The sequence below is a fragment of the Fukomys damarensis genome, unplaced genomic scaffold (assembly GCF_012274545.1).
Source record: "Fukomys damarensis isolate Sample0158 unplaced genomic scaffold, DMR_v1.0_HiC HiC_scaffold_2, whole genome shotgun sequence".
Lineage (NCBI taxonomy): Eukaryota > Metazoa > Chordata > Mammalia > Rodentia > Bathyergidae > Fukomys > Fukomys damarensis.
In genome coordinates, this window is record NW_022900914.1 from 39,390,245 (window position 1) to 39,412,184 (window position 21,940).

The 21,940-nt window shown below is 35.5% G+C and overlaps 1 protein-coding gene across 11 annotated transcripts in view; it reads left to right on the plus strand.

Moving 5' to 3' along the window:
• The window catches only part of Ehbp1 (EH domain binding protein 1), a 350,335-nt gene that overhangs the window by 21,480 nt on the left and 306,915 nt on the right, over nucleotides 1-21,940 (plus strand). For 6 of the 11 annotated variants that reach the window (XM_010609760.3, XM_033764318.1, XM_010609762.3 and 3 more), the window contains exons 1-2: nucleotides 4,260-4,595; nucleotides 5,419-5,821. In XM_010609760.3, the coding sequence (XP_010608062.1) occupies nucleotides 5,718-5,821 (104 nt within the window). In that variant the 5' untranslated portion in view covers nucleotides 4,260-4,595; nucleotides 5,419-5,717. The other 5 variants (XM_010609754.3, XM_010609758.3, XM_010609755.3 and 2 more) reach the window with 3 other exon arrangements.

The following is a 21,940-nucleotide window of genomic DNA, read 5'->3' on the forward strand; positions in this document are numbered from 1 at the left end:
GCAACCCAAAAAAAAAAAAAAAAAAAAAAAAAAAAAAAAAAAAAGAGAGAGAGACACAAATGCAACTGTCTTTTACACAAAAGTAGGAAAGACGTGCTCCTATGTTTCTGAAATGAGAAATGGGATACAGATAATGCCAGATAAATACTTCAAGGGGCTTTTTCAAAAGATATCTCAATACAGTATTATGTTTGGTATTTGAAATAGATTAAACTAGGGCTGGGGATTTAGCTCAGTGGTTCCACTGCCTGCCTTCTAAGTGCAAGGACCCGCGTTTGGTCCCCAGTACAAAAAAACAAAAACATTTCAAGGACAAAATATCATTATTTTTAATATTCTAAGTATCAGGATTTCTTTAGAAGACTGAACTATGACACAAAGGCTGTGCCTTTTACTCTTGGATTTATTTTCTTGACAAAAAGAGAGCAATCATGCATTATTGGAAATATTTAAAAATAGCAACCAAAAGTTGCAACAGAATGTGAAGAAATATCCAATAACTTTCATGAAAACCTCTTTGCTTAGCAGACTGTAGTCTGCCCACTGAAAGCCAGTCATAAATTGGGTGGCTTAAAAGAGACAAGAAAGAATATTACAGCTTTCCTACCTCCCATGCTATTGTCTTTCCCCTATCTTATCCTGTGTAGAATATTGCCAGCAAGACTCTGCATGAGTTTATACTGCCTTCTGAAAGCTGGGTTAATCTTCCAGCTCTACTCATCTGGGACAAGTTTAGGCAACAGGGTTATTCTCCCTTAGCTCATGCCAAGTGCCCTGTTAAGTGGGGCACTTCTTTCAGGTTGCTGTGTTTTGCTCTGCTTGAGATGCAAGTGTTTTGATTTAACACCACATGGGAGATAGCTGATGCTATCCAAGAGTGCAAATGACCACTAGTTTTTCTTTACCATTCCTGTGTAGTCGTTTTATTTCAGGAAATATTAAGTATATTACTTTGTTCATAATAAATTTGGCCATCTCAAGACTGTTCAGAGGAAAATACTGGCTGGATACTAATTCTGGTTACCTAGAACTTATTCCAATTATTGAAAACAGAAGAAAATGAATATAATGTCAGTCTACTCCCTTATAATTCATCAGAGGCTTTTAACATCTCATAGGTACAGATCAATAAGCCTTGGTCAGGAATCTCTATTGATTTCATAGGAGATAGACTTAGTGAATTTAGCAAAGACTTTCTCAGAAAGATCTTCCAAATGAGAACTTCAGTACAATAATCCTAGTAATGGTCCACTTATTTGCAATTTTTAAATTATCTCTGATAGCTGCATTTACTTTGACTTTACGTTGCCAAGTATCTACATTTTGACTATCATTATTGTCTATAATATATTCCTTAATGTTTCTAAGGCTTCTGATCATTCACTATGTAGCTCCCTGCAGGACAGAAGTCAGTCCAGCTTAATCATCAGTGGGTGGCATCTATAGACTTATTTCTGTCTCTTTCTGAACTTCCAGGCAGTTAGGGGTACTCCTCTGACTTTACCAACTAGCCTCAGATTGGATTTTCCTAGATGGTAGGGAGCTGGTAAAAACTGAATTTTTAGCACACAGTTGAGTTGTTCCATCTCAGGTTAAAGTGCAAGACTTCCTTGTAACTAACTTCAAAGATTGATTCATAAGTGACTGGAACAGAAACAATTTAACAAAGGAATAGCTTGTTTTTAGTTGAAAGATAGTTTTCTAATGCAGTTTTTCTGAGCTTTCTAAGTCAACCTAAGATCTTGAGCTCTATAATGATAGAAGAAAAAAGGATACCTTTTAAAAGAATAAACAAATGTTTTAAGTATTTTGTTAATATTTAAGGTCATATTGTAAGTATAACTATTAATCAAAAAATTTAAATTTGCAAGAAACATAGTTTCATTTTTCTATTAGTACATCTAATTTCTATATCTAGCTCTGATAAGGGGTGGCTGACAATCAGTTAATTTATTAGGAACTGCGTCTCAGCTGAGGAGGCTTACATAGATAATATTAGAATATTAGGGGAAGAAGATGAAACATTTAATCTTTGCTCCTTATTTACTAAACTGGCTCCCCTGAGATTTCCGACTGACGTCTTTCCTCAGTAGATCTAGCATCAAAGACTGCTGCTGAGTTGATCTTGGTTTTTCTAATCTCTTTTAGGTCTGGTGGCTGGCTACTACTTCTGTTCCCTGTTGTGTGTCTGGGAATTGTGCTTAGTTTCCAAAACCCTGCATTGCCCATTATAGTATCAGCTACTATTTTCTACAATTTGATTGTTCTTAGGAATCCCATTTTTTTTCTAGAAAGATATTTTTAAAAATTCATTGTTTTTTAGTTAACTTCTTCACAACCCGCATCACCCATTATTACAAGAAACTAGAAAGACTGGTTGAGAAAGTTTGAGAATTTATGAAAAGCATTAATAAAATATGATGCAAAAAATTTTTAATTTTCATGTTGGCTCCTGAAGGGCAACTTGGATGAGCATAGTTTATGACCATTTCTATAAATTAGCCATTTAAAAAGCCTATACATTTAATCTATAATGATGAAGAATATATTACCGTTGGAAGTCATCATGACTATAGGTTGCAGTGACTAAACCATTCAGGAAGGACATCCAAGAACTCTTATGATGTACACAATGTAATAATCAATATAACTATTATGTGGTTATTTTATTAGTGTTTTGAATTAAAACTACAGAAAAATAAGTGATAACTATATTTTTCGCTGTAAATGAACATCGAGTGTTTTTCCTTTCAACTTTATTGATGTACTGAACACGAAAAAACACAAAGAATGCAAACACAAAAGAAACTATGTACCGCCTCTTAAATACTCAACAGTATATATTTTCTATTCCAACATGTGTGAATTAAGTCATACTGTAGAAATTCAAATAAATACCAGCCTTATGTTTTATTAAACGCTCTGATAAACTTTGATGGTATTATTAGATCACTTTATTGAAAGTGGAATACAACTGGATATTGAGTTTGTCTTCTACCTTTCTCCCCATCTCTCCTGCACGATTTTCTGTCTCCCACTCTTTTCTTTTGTCCCCAAAGTTACAGATGTTCTCAACTCTCAGATACTACTACACTCCTTTGCTTTCTCAAAGAATCTTTCCCAAGATTCCCAAACCGCTCAAGCTACCTTGTCTCTGCACCTTGCTGTCCAACTTCAGCAGTCTGAACTACCCTTAACTTGTTCCAGAGGTTCTCTTGAGTATTTTGTTGTCATGGTTAGCTTGCTTCTCTTTTCCATTCTTCTTCTCTGACCATTTCTTTTCAGTTCCATTTTCACTTTATTCAGCTTAAGCTCTAAATGTTAGGATTCCCCAACATTTTATTCTTTGTCTTTTTCTACACCAGAAGTCTGTGAACCACCTGAAACTGAAAGCAAATTTTTGTGTTTTGTGGTAGGTTAAACTTGCATATTCTCTCTTTTAACGAGGCCATGTACCCTTGCTCTCACATTCTTCAGGTTATTTTATCCTCTCCTTTGCCTTAACGATTTTTTAAATAGCCAGCCACTCCCAAATCCATCTACAGTTTATAGCAAAAGATAAAAAAACTTAACGAACGGGAGAGACCAATATACAGAGAAATGCTGAGGAAAACTGCTGCGAACATTTATATCCAGCTCGGTTTTACTGAATGTCATCAAGGACTGGGGACCTGGCAAGACCATTACTTTGTTAGGGGGGAAAATCCCCAGGAGGATTCTTCAAAAAAGGCGGCGCGTATTCAAATCCTAGCTGTTAGTGGCGGCGGAGCGGGTGCGCCCAGGTTCTAGGTGGGGGATAAGAGAAAACAGGAGAAACTAACACATCACTCTCGGCCCAAGGAGGCAGCTAAGCAAGCCCCTAGCACTGCTCCCACTGTCAGAAGCTAGAAACCGGGTCCCGCACCCGGCGGCGCCTTTGAACGACAGCCACCTCCTGCAATCACTTTCCAGTTCACTATAAACACTCCTTACTCCTCCCGCCTATCGCTCCCCCTCTGAGCCAATCAGAAGAATGGGCGGGATCGTCCATAGCGGCTTCCAATTTTTTTAAAGAAGGGTTGACCGTGAGCCGCTGTTCCGGCTGAGGGAAAAACACCCCGAGGACTACGGGGTGGAGCCCTTGTGATGGGCATAAAAATTTACCAATGAGATGCCCCAGTTGCTCAAAGGCCCGGCCGCTGAGGTGGGCGGGGCGCGTGAAGACCCGGCCAATGGCTGCTGGGTGGACGAAGGTTGAGCCGCGGTGGGTAGGGTTAGTGTGAGAAGTGCGGCGGGGGAGGTAATGATGGTGGTGAAGGAGGAAGGCGGGGGAGGGGGTGCTGGGCGCTGAGTGGCGGCTCTGGCAGGGTTTGGTAGGGTGGGGGACGGTCGCAGGACGTTCCCTCAGGAAGAGGGTGGGCGGAGGGGCGCAGTCGGCCTGAGGGGCCATAGACCCCCATCTTCCACAAGCGCCACGGCTGGCGTAGCTGTTCCATGTGGCTCCAGCGGGGATGGAGGACTCGGTGGCGGCGGCGGCGGCTGCTACTGCGGTGGCGACAGAGAAGCGGATCTGAGGAGGGAACCGGGCCAGGCTCAGCCATACAGCGGGATTAGAGGTGTGAGGAGGAGGCGGGAGTGGGCGAGCGGAGGGGCCGGGACGCCAGTACGAGCTGGGCTCTTTTGGCAACGCCTAGGTGACAGGCACCGTGGTGGGCCCCTGCCTGCTTGTGTTGGAGGCCAGGGATCTGGGCTCTGGGTGTGAGGAAACGGGGTTCTGGCAGGATGTTCCCTAAGGATGAGGCAGGGAGGTACCGCACCCGCACGGTACAGTTGCCTGGCTGGTAACTGCTTTCCGCCCAGGCGGGATTTGCATTTCTCTGTGGTTGGCAGCCAAGGTGAAGAGAGAGCCCAACTGGCCTGGAGCTAGGACATTGCCCTCCCTGTGCCTTCAGATTTCCCTCCACTCGTTGCCCATCCATTTCCCTTTAATTGAACAACAGCATTCCTCCTCGCCCCCTAGTTTGTTCCAAGCATATATTCCAGGACTCGAGGCTATTAATTATCGGCTGAAAAACAAAGTTTATTTAAAAATACTTTACTCCTCTCTGACTGGCGGTGGACATTAAACAGCATCTCTAGACTTTCCCGCTCTCCTTGCCTTTCTGTGATGCTAGAAGTATAAAGTACGGCCCTACTTGCACCTCTCATCGCTTGTTGATGCCGAGTACCTTGTATATTGCTCCAAGTCTTTGGTGTGAATTGTAATTTCTTCCTTGGTAACATGTTACCAAGCTTTTGAGGGTGGTGTTTTGTTTCACCGTTTGAAAAACATGCAGAGAACTGTGATTGTCTGTTGCAGTGTTATCTAACATGGTTGGTTAGTCACTTTTCATGCTTCTCACATATTTTTTCTCTTTTTGTCTTTGTTTTCCTTTTCAGTACTCCAGGATACGACTCATACAGCCCCGAGGTGGAATGGTGTTGTCTCCCTGAGGGAACCTTCTCTTACTCATCCTGTCATGTATATCATACTGTTCTTGACTGAGTCATTCGTCTAAGATGGGACTTACCCTGTGAAACAGGGAGAAGACATATGAATCCCAAACATCATTTCAAGTTGTAATTGAGTTTTGTGAAGTACAGACATACATGCAAAGCTCCTTTGCCTTGGATCCTCTGCCTTATTAAAGTTGCTGTGTTGCTAACCCAGAACTGTTTCAATTTATTGATCCATCATCATGGCTTCTGTTTGGAAGAGACTGCAGCGCGTCGGAAAACATGCTTCCAAGTTTCAGTTTGTGGCTTCCTACCAGGAGCTGATGGTTGAGTGTACAAAGAAATGGTAAGATTTGCCTCAGACTAGAGTTTACTGTGTTGTGGCCACAACTCACTGTGGCCTAAAGTATGAGTCTTTAAAGAGCAGATTTACCTTTGTAGTGCAAAAGTGTGTAGAAGATGGGCAGGGTGCAGATTACTCTAGCAAGTTCTATGGTGTGCAGTGTCTCTGTGGATTTTAATTACTGCACTTCAGAAGGGCTCAGAGGACTGTACCTGAGAGCACACTAAGTACACTAGATTTGGTCTTGAGGTTATTTATCATTAAAAGTTAGAATAACTGATTTTTTTTTTTTTCCGGTATGGGGAATTGAACTAAAGAACTCGCACTTGCCAGGCAGATGAAGCACTGCTGAGCTACATCTCTGACTCTAATAACTTTGATTTTTATAATTTTATTTAAAAAGTTTTTTGTGGTACTGGAGATCAAACTCAGGGCCTCACAAATGTCAGGCAAGCACTGTATCACTGAGCTACATCCTGAGCCCCAATTTTTAAAATATAATTTAAAAGTATAAAGAATGGCTATTGAGGGCCGAGGACTTAGCTCAGTGGTTCCACCACCTGATTTGCAACTGCAAGGTTCAGGGTTCAATCCCTGGTACCAAAAAAAAAAAAAAAAAAAAAAAAAAAAAAGAATGGCTGTTGAGATTGTATAAATCTGTTTTTTTTAATATAACATGTATATGTTTTAGTACAATTTTAATGTAGAAGTCTATATCCTTTAGACTATTGGTGATAATGTATTTTACTTTGTTCTTATTTTTAAATTTTTCTTTACCTAAGATAGACTTTTTCATCATTTGACTAATGGAATGCCAGTCCTCATAACCATACATACTTTTTTGTTAAATGCTTAGGCAACTATATTTTGTTTTAATTGTCTAATGGGATATGTTTCTTGGCTGTATTTAAAGAAGCAATTAGTAGTGCTGGTCTTTGATTTACTTCTTTCCACTGGTGCAAAGTAAATTTAGGGCTTTCTTTTCACTACTCTGAGTGATAAGCAACAATAATTCTTATTTAGTGAGTGAAAAAAGTCAATCTTAAGCAAATGGTCCTTTGGGTTTTGATTTATTGCAATAATTAAGCAGTATTACTGCAAAATAAGTTCATTTCATTGTCCACAAGAATTGTAATCTCATATCTATAATGACCTTTTTTTTTTTTTAATTAGGTGAAGAAAATAGCTTGCCTCATTCTAGAACTCCTGTAGCATATTCTAGTATTTATCTGGAATCTAGTTTCTGACTACTTTTGTCTTCAACTTGATAGGAATATTTAATAATCAATTCAAGAAATGCATGCACTGATCACCCACTTTGTACTGTGTGCAATTGATTTAGTGCCAAATACGATAGTACCTACCCTCAAGGAACTTACAGTCCAGCTTACTACAATAGGTACAATAATGTAAATATGTATGTATAATGTAGAGATTTCGATCTCTCCATCCATGGATATACTTGGCAAGTTAGTTCTGCAATTCAGTTTCCATGAGCAAAAAAGTGATGTTACTTCATTGGATGTTTACTTTGAAGATTAAATGAATTAATATATACAAAGTGCTTGGAATAATATCAGAGATGTAGTAAATGCACCATAAATGCCATTATTATGTTCAGAGTTGGCAGAGGGATGATAATCAACATCAGTAACAAGAGTAGGGGGTAGGGTGTTGAGATGGCTTCCTGGGATCTAGCTGAGTTTTAAGATTTATAGTAGTTGTCAGGAAGCCAAAAAGGAAGAAGTGAAGGACATTGTAGACTGAAACAGTGACTTATGTGAAAAGGGGGCATTAAATAGCATGGTTTGTTGGAAATTCCATCAGTGTAGCTTAAATTTGATAGAGCTTACAGTATAGGGTGAAGGGACTACAGTGAGATAATGGGGCTTGAAAGGCAGGCAAGACTGAAATCATAAAAAGTTATGTGCTATTATAAATGGCTTGGGCTTTATTCTATGGGTGACAGGTGTAGTGAAAAGTTTTGAGCAGAAAAGACACTAGGTTTGTACTTCCCATGGCAGCAGTGTGAAAAAATGATCATAGTAGAAAGGGTGACTGGCAGAGGCATTAATGTTAAGGTAGCTGTTGGCAGTATATAAGGTGGGAAAATGGCTTGGATGAAGTAGTGAGGGAAGAGCAAGAATTGACTGAAGAAATTTTAGAAAAAATGATTGGACTTCATTTTCATTTCAATTGAGAATCTGGGAAGAATGGGAATAGGGAGAAAGAAGTCTAGAATGGCATCCAAGTTTCTCCTTGGAAGGCTGAGTGCATTACTAAGCAAGATAGGGAATACATGGGGAATTTCCTTGTTAAAGTATTTCTTAACTTGGTAATATACTAAGAGAATCATCTTTGATATAGTTAAATTTGACTCTATTTTCTTAAAGGGAATAGAACACAAGGTTATTCCTCAGTTGCAAATCAGCTTGCCATAGTTTGCAGGATCTCTGGAAGTGTATTTAAGGTATTGTTAATTTGTTTCAAGGTGAAAGCAACAATGAATGTCTAACTTGATTGTAATTGAATAAATGGGTTGAATATCTTTAGGGATGACCCTGACAGTATACCTATTAAATTAGATCTTATGGTAGGATCTGGACTTACTGCTAGAAGCATTTGAATGTTCTCCTATAGTTTTCATACATATAGTTCTAAGTATTTTAAAATTTTTTCTTTACTTTCATTTGAAAATATAGCTTAAAGCTTACAAGGTGATAGTGCCTAAAGAATAACATACCTGTTTCGCATACTGAAATTTCATTTGTAAGAAGATCCTTAAGTAGAGCTTTACAGTATTTTTATTATATAAAATGGGTTGTCATGATTTTTAGTTAATATTCTTTTTGCATAGGGTCCTTGTGATACAATTAGGCCCAATTCTATTCTTATATCCTATGGGTTTAAAATTATTTTTTCATTCCTTTTTTTTTTTTGAGATAGAGTCTTTCTGTGTAGTTTAGGTTGGCCTTGAACTCACTCTAGCTCAGGCTGGCCGCAAACTCACAGTGATCTTCCTGCCTTAGCTCTTTACCTTTTGGAATTACAGGTGTGCATTACCAAGCTTTTGATCTTAAATTATTGTATGTGTGTGTGTGTGTGTGTGTGTGTGTGTGTGTGTGTGTGTGCGCGCGTGCGCGCTCAATTAGAATCTATACAAATAATTTTTCCTATTAAACCGTTTTATAAACTGAGAACCATGAAAGAGTTAAACAAAAGAAATGATTGCAAAATTTGTTAAAGTCCTGGAAAATGAATTTATAATTTTTAGACCTCAGAACCAACCATTTGGTTTTCCTTTATTTCTTATGGGAAAAGAATATTGGTTTCTTTGCAGGTGTGGCACCACTGAGCTAAATCCCTGGCCCTCCATTTTTGATTCTAAGATAAATTACATGAAAAATAGAGTGATTTCTAAATGAATTTGTAACTCAAGGGACTGAAGATAGTAGATAGGATGGGATCCAGGAAAGCCATAGTGTGTTGGTGGAAGAGAGTAAGGGACATCAAGGGTATGTTTCCAAGGGAAGATGTGTTATTTCTGTGATTAAGGAGAGGAGAAAATTTGCTTATATTCTTTTTTTTTTGATAGTCATGAAGGTGTGAGCCTGTACCTGAAAAATAATAGATGAAGGTATGGGTTTAAGAAGCTTATAATTTTTTTCCAGATGTAGATCCATGAGCAAATCAGTACCTTATCCTTTGTCAAAGTATGAAAACTGTAGAGGTTTGGAATTTCTCCCTTCTTATGCTTCTTGTCTTTATTGTCCTCTTAGAGTACTTTGCCTTTGTCCCAGATGATTTGTTACTTATTTGTTCATCAGGGTCCATTACCTGATTTTTTTTTTTTTGCATCCTTGATTGACACATAAAGGGGCTGTAGCAAATTTGGAGGTAATAGGGATTTTTGCCTCCTGTTCTTATTGTTGTCCCCTCAAGAGATTATACAAATGTTTAAGGAAACTGCTTGAAAGTTGACAAGTTCTAGTTACAATGCTAAGTAGATTGCAGAGTTAAATTCTAGTAAGAGTTCTCTAATATATGTTGTGAGCAAGTATGTATGAGCATATGTTTCTCTTATGTATATATATGAACATATGTTATCTTTGTGTTTATATTTTTCTCATTTAATTTGTTATGGTAGAAAGATTAATAGTATCTAAAGTACTATAAATTTTTCTCAAGATGTCATTAATTTCTATTTTGAATTTATCTGTATCCTGTAAGAATTCCCTTTTAAAAATGTTTATAATTTAATTATATAATTATAAATAATAATTACAAATAATTATAAATACTAATAATTTATAATTATAACATTTTCTATAAATTTTTCTCAAGATGTCATTAATTTCTATTTTGAATTTATCTGTATCCTGTAAGAATTCCCTTTTAAAAATGTTTATAATTTAATTATATAATTATAAATAATAATTACAAATAATTATAAATACTAATAATTTATAATTTTATAACATTTTAAATGTATTTAATTATAATTTACATTTAAATAGATAATTACAATCACATGGCTCAAAACTTTAGAACTACAAAGAGGTTTCTCCATTGTTCCACACATTTTGTCATTATTCCACACATTTTCACAAAGTTGTGACCTCATGATTTGGAAAATAAAACAAGTAGTTCTCAGTGTTTAAGCTTGCCTTGTTGGCCTGTTAGATAAAATGTAAATTCCTTAAAGTATTAATTTCAGATCTACTTCTTTGGGTTGCTTAAGCAAGCATCTTTTTTTTGACTAATGGAGTTATGTGAGCCTTAGTATAAAGAACCTTTGAAATAAAATTTTAAAAAGAATTAACAGTGATACTCTGGTTATAGAACATCTCCAAACTCGAACTTTCCACTACTCAAACTGAAAAGTTTTTTTTTTTTTTTTTAAATCTGATCGATGTTAACCTTACTTGATAGTTGAACTGAAAATCCAACTTAAAGAAAACCTTTCTGGCTGAGAGTGAGTCACATGTCCATCTTGCTGTGGATGCAAAGAGTGCTGCTCTGGTGCAGACAACATATAGAGCTAGTGTTAATGTGTTAAAACATTCAACATTGTGCTTTGTGTTTGTGTGTGTGCTGTACTTGTGTAAAATATTGTGACCATGGCTCTGAAGGAAATTAGTGATACTAGCAGTAAAGCTAAGAGGCAAACTGAGAACCATGATAGAGTTAAAGAAAGAAATCATTGCAAAATTTGTTAAAGTCCTGGAAAAATGAATTTATAATTTTTGGACCTCAGAACCAATCATTTGGTTTTCCTTTATTTCTTATGGGAAAAGTGTATTTGTTTCTTGAACTTTTCATTGTTCAAACATGAATTTGGAACAAACTGATTTCGACAACCGAAGTATCACTGTCATTGGAAATAGGCAGTGTGGTTTTGGAGTATCTAAAGTCTAGTGTGTCCTGAGCACAGTGAATAAGCAGTAAAGTGATAGCAGGTGAGGTCTGAGTGATTGGTAGGGACTAGATCATGTAGGACCTTGAAATCATTATAAGCCCCTTTGGGTTTTAAGTGTGATGGGAAGCCATTGGAGGGATTTGATGAGATAAGTGCTATAATCTGATTTATATTCTTACAAAATTATTCTGAATATATTATTCTGAATGTGGATTGTCATGAATAAAAGTGGAAGCAGAGTTGCCAGTTAGGAAGTTATTGTAATAGTCCAAGTGACAGAATAATGGTGGTGAGACGTGGTTAGATTGTGCAGGTGGCATTTACCCACTTACCCACCACCACCACTACTGCATTGTATTGAGGAATAACATAATTTTCAGTAAAATAAAGTACATCACTTTACATGTATAGTTCAGTGAGTTTTGACATGTATATAAAAATGAACTGGCAATTAAATTTTTCAAAGGTATAGTTGGCAGAACTTACTGGTGGATTAGATATGATATAAAGAGGTGGATCAGTAATGACTAGGTTTTTGACTTGAGCAAACAGGTGAATGTGATATTAATTACAAAGATAGGGGAATACTGAGGAAGAAAAAAATTTGGTGTGAGGGAGAAATTGAGAGTTTTGTTTTGTTTTTCTAAACTTTGGAACATCCAGATGGAAATTTTAATGAAGCAGTTAATTATAAGAGTCTCCTCACAGGAGAAAAGAAACTGGAGTCTCTAAGTAGGTAGTATTTATAACTGTGGGACTTTAGGAAATTTGCTATGGCTTTCATGTAGACTGAGAAGAGGATTGAGGCTTGAATCTGTTCAGCATGCAGATGAGCCAGCAAAGACTGAAAACTAGCAATAGTGAGGTAAGAGGAAAATATGTGCTTTCCAGAAACTGTTAGCAGGACTCAGTGCCACATACATGTAAGCCCAGCACTTTGGGAAGCTGAGGCAGGAGGACAGCAAGTTTAAGCATAGCCTAGGCAACTTAGACCCTGACTCAAAAATTAAAAGAAGGCCTAGGGAATGTATGTTATGTGAAGACACTAGGTCTAAAAAGAAATGAAGTACAAAAAGTAAATCAGGAAGGGTGTTTGGCTGTGTCAGATTCTACTGAGAAGTTGAGCAAGAAGACTGTTGGATTTAGTAAGGTAAAAACAGTTGATGTCTTTGTTTTTGGTTTTGGTTTTTGAGAGAGGGTCTTCTATGTAGTTCAAGCTAGCCTTGAACTGACTTTGTAACTAGGCGGGCCTTGACTCCCAGTAATACTCCTGCCTGAGCCTCAGGAGTGCTAGGATTATAGGCATGTGCCACTGTGCTTGGCTAAGAGCTGATGTCCTTGATGAGTGGTTTCAGAGAAATACTGGGGATGAAAGCTAAATTGGATTAGGTTAAAGGAATAAAATAGATCTGGTGAGTGTAGATGTTTGTCTTAGAGTTTTGATAGAAAGCAGACAACTAGGTAGTATCTAAAGAAAATATTCAGGGAAATTGTATTTTTCTGCATGGTTGATATTGCAGCATGTTTGAATGTTGATGGAAATGATTTCTAGAGAAGGAAAATCTCATGATATATGGTAGATGAAGTTCTAGAAGAAAACCTTCAAGGCAAAGAGAAAAAGATGTAGTGCTCAAGTTGAAAAGTTTAAGTGAAAGCAAGGATAGTTGTTGAAAAGAGAAAAGGTATAGTGATGAGTAGAGAAGTAGGTAGTTAGATTTTGTGTGGGAGGATGTTAATGTTCTGTTGGCTTCTGTTTTCTCAGGAAAATACATTAGAGGTCATCAGTGGAGAGGGAGGTGACAACGAGTTGTTGAAGTGTTGAAGACAGAAGGTGTGAAATTGTCAGAGTGAGAATAGATTGATTAGGGAAATGTAGGATTGCTGATAGGATCTTCTTAAGTTGTCATCTATTTAGAGTGAAATGTAACCAACAAGTTTGTATATTTTATGCTAGCTTTGTTCAGTGATCGGATATAGGCATAGAATGGGCAGAGTTGGCTTTGTCAGGAATAAATAAGTGAGAAAAGTGATAAGAAAATTGAGAGTGAATGTATAGGAACTGTTATAGTGGTGTATCAATGGAGTGTGACCTAGAAACAGGAAAATAAGGACATTAAAGGTGGTATTTTTAGTGAAAAAATGATGAAGATCATGATTTATGGATTTTAAAGATGTTAAACATTGCTGGGGCTGGAATGGCAGAGTTACGGGCTGGGCAAGTCAGGTGAGACATTTGGTTCTGGAGCATGTGGTAAATATTAATGACTAGATACAGGTGGTGGTCTCATTGGAGGATATATGCTGATTAGTTTTTTAAAAATGAGTCCACATACCAATAAATTTTTAATTAAGATGTTATACACAATAAATGAATATACCTTAATTTTTTTTTTTTTTGAGATAGGGTTTTTCTATATAGTTCAGGCCATCCTTGTACTCACTATGTAGCCCAGGCTGCCCTCAAACTTTTGGCAATCCTCTTGCCTGAGCCTCCTGAGTGCTGGGATTAGAGGCATGTGCCACCACACCTGACCTTAGTTTCTTTTTTTAAAAAATAAATTAAAAAAAATTTTGAGTGCTTCATCTTTTTCACCTTCCAGGTATTCCCATTCCTCACTGTGACAGTTGGTGGTTGAAATTAATAGAGGAAAAGATTTTTGGAAGGGAAGAGGGTAGTCAAAGAATTTAAAGGACAAGATAAGGGATAGATTATGTGGCTCTTGAAGTTGCCAAGGATATTGGGAGGAGAAATGTTTAAAACAGGGAGTTAGACGCTAAAACCTTTAATATATAAGGGAGGAATGGGACAGAAGGATAGATGACTGTAAGAAGGAGATGTAAATGTGGTATTGTTCCTTGATTTTTAGGCTTGCTTTTCAGAGGTTGATTTGCAGTAGTTTTTGTGTTGCAAGTTATTTTGGACACCTTCCTTGAAACAAAATAATGCAGTCTTCTTTGTTATAAATTGTGACAGTCATATAATTTTAGCACATGCTAAATCATTGTTAACTTGTTTATAATTTTATCATAGTGTCTACTGATTTTTTTAAAAAGAAAATTTAGAGTTGTTACATGTAATGTTTTATCCATATTTTAAATGTTTATCTAGTTGAAGAAACAGATTTATGAAATTCAGTTGTGATAGGCTTTTTAAGAAATGTGGTGGAAGCTCTTTTTGCAGATTGGTTTTGTGTTTACAATATGATTGCCTCCACACATGGCTAAGTGTGCCTCATCAAGGGTAGTCAAGCTCTGGCCTGATCCAAGGTGCCTCTTTTGTAAATGAAGTTTTATAGAAATATCACCATGTACATTCATCTACATATTGTCTGTAATTACTTTTACATTGCAATGGTAGAATTAAACAGTTGTCAATTTAATTAAGCTAGCATTTTGGAAATCTAGAGTCCAAAAACTTTCTGATTTCTCTATGCCCAGCCTCTAAACTTTTAATTTAGTCTTAGTTTAGCTGCACACAGAACTATTGTGCCTACTTCAGCAGTGTAGAAGGCAGCTTTGGGGACCAGACAGGTCTGTGTGTGTACAAAGTGTGTATTTTCTGGCTGTATAACCTTGGAAAGATTACCTCAGTATCTCATTTCCAAAATGAAAACAACAATGCTTCTAGTAAATGAGAGAATACCTGTAAAAGGGTTGTAGTAGCGGCAAACGTGGCACATATGTGGCAGCTGGCTGTTATTATTGAAAGCTCTGAAAGGTTCGCCATCACTGGGTTAGATCAATATCTGACTTTTAGTAAGTGCTCTGTAAGTTACTCGTTGTTATTATTATCATTATTTGATTAAGCAATGAATGATGATGAGAACTATCTAGAGAGAAGAGGTAGAACAGACAAGAAGACTGTAACCTGAATGTTACACAGAAAAAAATGAATTAACACAGAAGGTTGGAGTGACCAGATAGGAGTAAACTAGGGAGCCTGCTAGCAGAATTACTGTGCTGAAAAGAACCAAGTTTTGACAGTATTTTGCCATGAGAGGGAAACTATGTATTTTTGCTTCTGTAGCAAAATCACTTTATTTGGTTTTTAACTTTGTTTCCTGTAATTATTACTGTATCTGTAGTACTGGGGATTGAACCCAGAACCTTCACACTGAGCTATATCCTGAGACTTTTTTTATTTTTTGAGATAGGGTCTTGCTAAATTGCTAAATTACTGAATGAAGCTGCACTCAAATTTGTAATCCTACCTCAGCCTCCCAGTGTGCTAGGGTAACAGACTTGTACCACCATGCCTGGCTACATTATTTCTTTGTAAATAATTATTTCAAGTATATCTAAGGCTAAGAAAACTAATTTAATTCCCCCAAAGTAGAATAATTTGTCATCATATGTGTGTGTCCTGTGGTAACAATTTATGATATTTATGATACATGTCTTTATAAATGTTTTTGTAATTTTTTTTAATCCAGGGCGTAAATTGTATCTTTTTGTAGTGTTTAATTTCCTAACATTATTTTGGTAAAAAAATCATGGTTTGATTCTTTTAACAGGGATTATGGGGTGAAATTTTAAGTGATTGTATGAAGAAATTCTCTCTCTCTCTCTCTCTCTCTCTCTCTCTCTCTCTCTTTTTTGGTATGGGGAATCAAACTCAGGACTTTATGCTTGCCAGGAAGGCGTGGTACCACTGAGTTAAGTCCCTGGACCAAGAAGTTCTACTCTTGTGATTTAGTTTAGTTTCATATTACTTTTGTAATTAAAATTCTCAGGAAATATAAAAGTAGGCATTCTAGAATGGGCTATTGATGTTTCAAATATGTTTGTTCTTATTTTGTGGAAAATTTCAACAAAAGAGCCACTGAAGTAGTTCACTGCATGATTTAAAATAGTCCACTATGCTAAAGAAAAAATTTCATGGAACATTTTGAACTGAATGCTGAATGAGTATGTTTATAATCTGCTTCAGGACTTTTGCATATTTGTTAAAAGGAGTGGAACTGAGTGTGTGAAAGGGGGCAGATTGTCATTGTCTTAACACTGTTAAAGTGATATTTTTAAGCAGTTTTGCAAATAAGCAGCCAAAGATTTTCTCTGGTAAATTTGAGCTATTAAAATTTTTGTATTTTTATTAGTTGTAGTTTTATTTAAAAAATAAAATACTTTTGTGTTAAAAAATAAAATTTGACTTTAATTCAAAGAAGTTTTCACTTTAAAGGTTGATGGGCTGTGTATCCAAATAAATTTATCAGCTTATGAATGTAAAATAACAGTACAATGGCTAATTTAGGAATATAAATAGAACAGTGATAGTATTAAAGGAGTAGAGAATACGTATTGCTTGACACTTAGAGGCACCAGTTGCTGCCATTGGACACTAGATTTGGTTCTGAGTTTATTTAAAAAAAAAAAGAAGCACATTGACTTATGTAATAGTCTTCCTGGCTAAAGAAACTATACAAATTTGTTTTTAGAGTCTTCTTTAAAAAATTTAATCCAAAAAATATTTTTATTATAGAAAAAATACAATATTGGATTATAGTCTTCAAATACAGAAGACTTAAGCCACTGCTAAATTGGATAATGTTTATGTCACTCTCATGAAGATCTTTTAAGAGAATGTAGCTAGAGAACCTAGTTTTCTGATCATTCAATTTAAACCAAGGAGGAAATTTGGAAAATTTAGAAAACGGGCATTTAACATAAACCATCTTGTATCAATGGAGTGTGACCTAGAAACAGGAAAATAAGGACATTAAAGGTGGTATTTTTAGTGAAAAAATGATGAAGATCATGATTTATGGATTTTAAAGATGTTAAACATTGCTGGGGCTGGAATGGCAGAGTTACGGGCTGGGCAAGTCAGGTGAGACATTTGGTTCTGGAGCATGTGGTAAATATTAATGACTAGATACAGGTGGTGGTCTCATTGGAGGATATATGCTGATTAGTTTTTTAAAAATGAGTCCACATACCAATAAATTTTTAATTAAGATGTTATACACAATAAATGAATATACCTTAATTTTTTTTTTTTTTGAGATAGGGTTTTTCTATATAGTTCAGGCCATCCTTGTACTCACTATGTAGCCCAGGCTGCCCTCAAACTTTTGGCAATCCTCTTGCCTGAGCCTCCTGAGTGCTGGGATTAGAGGCATGTGCCACCACACCTGACCTTAGTTTCTTTTTTTAAAAAATAAATTAAAAAAAATTTTGAGTGCTTCATCTTTTTCACCTTCCAGGTATTCCCATTCCTCACTGTGACAGTTGGTGGTTGAAATTAATAGAGGAAAAGATTTTTGGAAGGGAAGAGGGTAGTCAAAGAATTTAAAGGACAAGATAAGGGATAGATTATGTGGCTCTTGAAGTTGCCAAGGATATTGGGAGGAGAAATGTTTAAAACAGGGAGTTAGACGCTAAAACCTTTAATATATAAGGGAGGAATGGGACAGAAGGATAGATGACTGTAAGAAGGAGATGTAAATGTGGTATTGTTCCTTGATTTTTAGGCTTGCTTTTCAGAGGTTGATTTGCAGTAGTTTTTGTGTTGCAAGTTATTTTGGACACCTTCCTTGAAACAAAATAATGCAGTCTTCTTTGTTATAAATTGTGACAGTCATATAATTTTAGCACATGCTAAATCATTGTTAACTTGTTTATAATTTTATCATAGTGTCTACTGATTTTTTTAAAAAGAAAATTTAGAGTTGTTACATGTAATGTTTTATCCATATTTTAAATGTTTATCTAGTTGAAGAAACAGATTTATGAAATTCAGTTGTGATAGGCTTTTTAAGAAATGTGGTGGAAGCTCTTTTTGCAGATTGGTTTTGTGTTTACAATATGATTGCCTCCACACATGGCTAAGTGTGCCTCATCAAGGGTAGTCAAGCTCTGGCCTGATCCAAGGTGCCTCTTTTGTAAATGAAGTTTTATAGAAATATCACCATGTACATTCATCTACATATTGTCTGTAATTACTTTTACATTGCAATGGTAGAATTAAACAGTTGTCAATTTAATTAAGCTAGCATTTTGGAAATCTAGAGTCCAAAAACTTTCTGATTTCTCTATGCCCAGCCTCTAAACTTTTAATTTAGTCTTAGTTTAGCTGCACACAGAACTATTGTGCCTACTTCAGCAGTGTAGAAGGCAGCTTTGGGGACCAGACAGGTCTGTGTGTGTACAAAGTGTGTATTTTCTGGCTGTATAACCTTGGAAAGATTACCTCAGTATCTCATTTCCAAAATGAAAACAACAATGCTTCTAGTAAATGAGAGAATACCTGTAAAAGGGTTGTAGTAGCGGCAAACGTGGCACATATGTGGCAGCTGGCTGTTATTATTGAAAGCTCTGAAAGGTTCGCCATCACTGGGTTAGATCAATATCTGACTTTTAGTAAGTGCTCTGTAAGTTACTCGTTGTTATTATTATCATTATTTGATTAAGCAATGAATGATGATGAGAACTATCTAGAGAGAAGAGGTAGAACAGACAAGAAGACTGTAACCTGAATGTTACACAGAAAAAAATGAATTAACACAGAAGGTTGGAGTGACCAGATAGGAGTAAACTAGGGAGCCTGCTAGCAGAATTACTGTGCTGAAAAGAACCAAGTTTTGACAGTATTTTGCCATGAGAGGGAAACTATGTATTTTTGCTTCTGTAGCAAAATCACTTTATTTGGTTTTTAACTTTGTTTCCTGTAATTATTACTGTATCTGTAGTACTGGGGATTGAACCCAGAACCTTCACACTGAGCTATATCCTGAGACTTTTTTTATTTTTTGAGATAGGGTCTTGCTAAATTGCTAAATTACTGAATGAAGCTGCACTCAAATTTGTAATCCTACCTCAGCCTCCCAGTGTGCTAGGGTAACAGACTTGTACCACCATGCCTGGCTACATTATTTCTTTGTAAATAATTATTTCAAGTATATCTAAGGCTAAGAAAACTAATTTAATTCCCCCAAAGTAGAATAATTTGTCATCATATGTGTGTGTCCTGTGGTAACAATTTATGATATTTATGATACATGTCTTTATAAATGTTTTTGTAATTTTTTTTAATCCAGGGCGTAAATTGTATCTTTTTGTAGTGTTTAATTTCCTAACATTATTTTGGTAAAAAAATCATGGTTTGATTCTTTTAACAGGGATTATGGGGTGAAATTTTAAGTGATTGTATGAAGAAATTCTCTCTCTCTCTCTCTCTCTCTCTCTCTCTCTCTCTCTTTTTTGGTATGGGGAATCAAACTCAGGACTTTATGCTTGCCAGGAAGGCGTGGTACCACTGAGTTAAGTCCCTGGACCAAGAAGTTCTACTCTTGTGATTTAGTTTAGTTTCATATTACTTTTGTAATTAAAATTCTCAGGAAATATAAAAGTAGGCATTCTAGAATGGGCTATTGATGTTTCAAATATGTTTGTTCTTATTTTGTGGAAAATTTCAACAAAAGAGCCACTGAAGTAGTTCACTGCATGATTTAAAATAGTCCACTATGCTAAAGAAAAAATTTCATGGAACATTTTGAACTGAATGCTGAATGAGTATGTTTATAATCTGCTTCAGGACTTTTGCATATTTGTTAAAAGGAGTGGAACTGAGTGTGTGAAAGGGGGCAGATTGTCATTGTCTTAACACTGTTAAAGTGATATTTTTAAGCAGTTTTGCAAATAAGCAGCCAAAGATTTTCTCTGGTAAATTTGAGCTATTAAAATTTTTGTATTTTTATTAGTTGTAGTTTTATTTAAAAAATAAAATACTTTTGTGTTAAAAAATAAAATTTGACTTTAATTCAAAGAAGTTTTCACTTTAAAGGTTGATGGGCTGTGTATCCAAATAAATTTATCAGCTTATGAATGTAAAATAACAGTACAATGGCTAATTTAGGAATATAAATAGAACAGTGATAGTATTAAAGGAGTAGAGAATACGTATTGCTTGACACTTAGAGGCACCAGTTGCTGCCATTGGACACTAGATTTGGTTCTGAGTTTATTTAAAAAAAAAAAGAAGCACATTGACTTATGTAATAGTCTTCCTGGCTAAAGAAACTATACAAATTTGTTTTTAGAGTCTTCTTTAAAAAATTTAATCCAAAAAATATTTTTATTATAGAAAAAATACAATATTGGATTATAGTCTTCAAATACAGAAGACTTAAGCCACTGCTAAATTGGATAATGTTTATGTCACTCTCATGAAGATCTTTTAAGAGAATGTAGCTAGAGAACCTAGTTTTCTGATCATTCAATTTAAACCAAGGAGGAAATTTGGAAAATTTAGAAAACGGGCATTTAACATAAACCATCTAGTCTTGCACTGTCCAGAACAGAAGCAACTAATGACATACAACTATTTAAATTTTAATTAAATTAATTTAATTAAAATTAATTAGTTTAATTAATTTAATTAAATTTAATTAAAATGTTAATTAGATTAATATTTATACAGTGTTGTTACTTAATCTATAGACTTATTTCTATTCAATTTTTCACAATTATCCCAATAATTCTGTTTATAGCAAAATAATTTTTTTCCCTTAGACTGTTCAAGGATCATACGTTGTATAAATCTGGTAGACTTCTTTAGTCTATCCGTGGAGAACATTCCTTAGTTTCAGTTTGTAGTGTTTCCTTAATTTAATTAAATTTAATTAAAATGTTAATTAGATTAATATTTATACAGTGTTGTTACTTAATCTATAGACTTATTTCTATTCAATTTTTTCCAATTATCCCAATAATTCTGTTTATAGCAAAATAATTTTTTTCCCTTAGACTGTTCAAGGATCATACGTTGTATAAATCTGGTAGACTTCTTTAGTCTATCCGTGGAGAACATTCCTTAGTTTCAGTTTGTTTAGTGTTTCCTTTATAGTTAGATTCAGGTTATGGATTTTTGGTAAGAAACCAAAAGTGATGCTGTATACTTACTACATCATAGGAATCACATGATATTGATTGGTCCCATTATTAATCATGCTAATTTTGATAACTTGGTTGAAATGTTACCTGCCAGATTTCTCTACTCTTTTTTCCTCTGGGGGTAGATAATTGAAACTATGCAAAATTTCTATTCATAATTAAACTTTTATATAGTAGTTTTAGCATTCAGTCTGGCTGTGTTTTTAATTTGAATCCCAGATACATTCGTTTTTATTTCTATTTCACTTTAGAAAACCTTGCATCTTTGTGAAATTAATTAATGAGATTGTAATATGATTACCAAGATACAACTTTTTTTTGAAGAGGGTGCTTTTTTTTTTAAGCCAAGCTGAGGGTATTTGCCTCTATTCCTACTTGACTGAGAGTTCTTACCATGATGCATTGGATTTTGTCAAATGCTTTTTTCTGCATCTATTGATAGAATGATATGACTTTCCTTCTTTAACTTGTCAGTGTGGTGGATTACAATGACTTTTGAATGTTGAACCAGTCTTGCGTACGTTGAAAACATCCCACTTGGTCATGGTATATAATTCCTTTTTATACATTGTTGGATTTAAAAATGTTCTTCCAACCTCTTGGTTTCTAACCTGTTTTGTTCCTTATTACCCTTTGGGTTTCTCACACAAGAGAAACTATGTGAAGTTCAAACTTGTGTGTCTGATTTATTTCACTTAACATTATGGTGTAAAGGTGCATCCATTGTCCTACAAATGACTCAAGTTTATCCTTTTTTATGGCAATGTAACACTCCATTATATATAAATACATTTTCTTCATTCATCTATTTA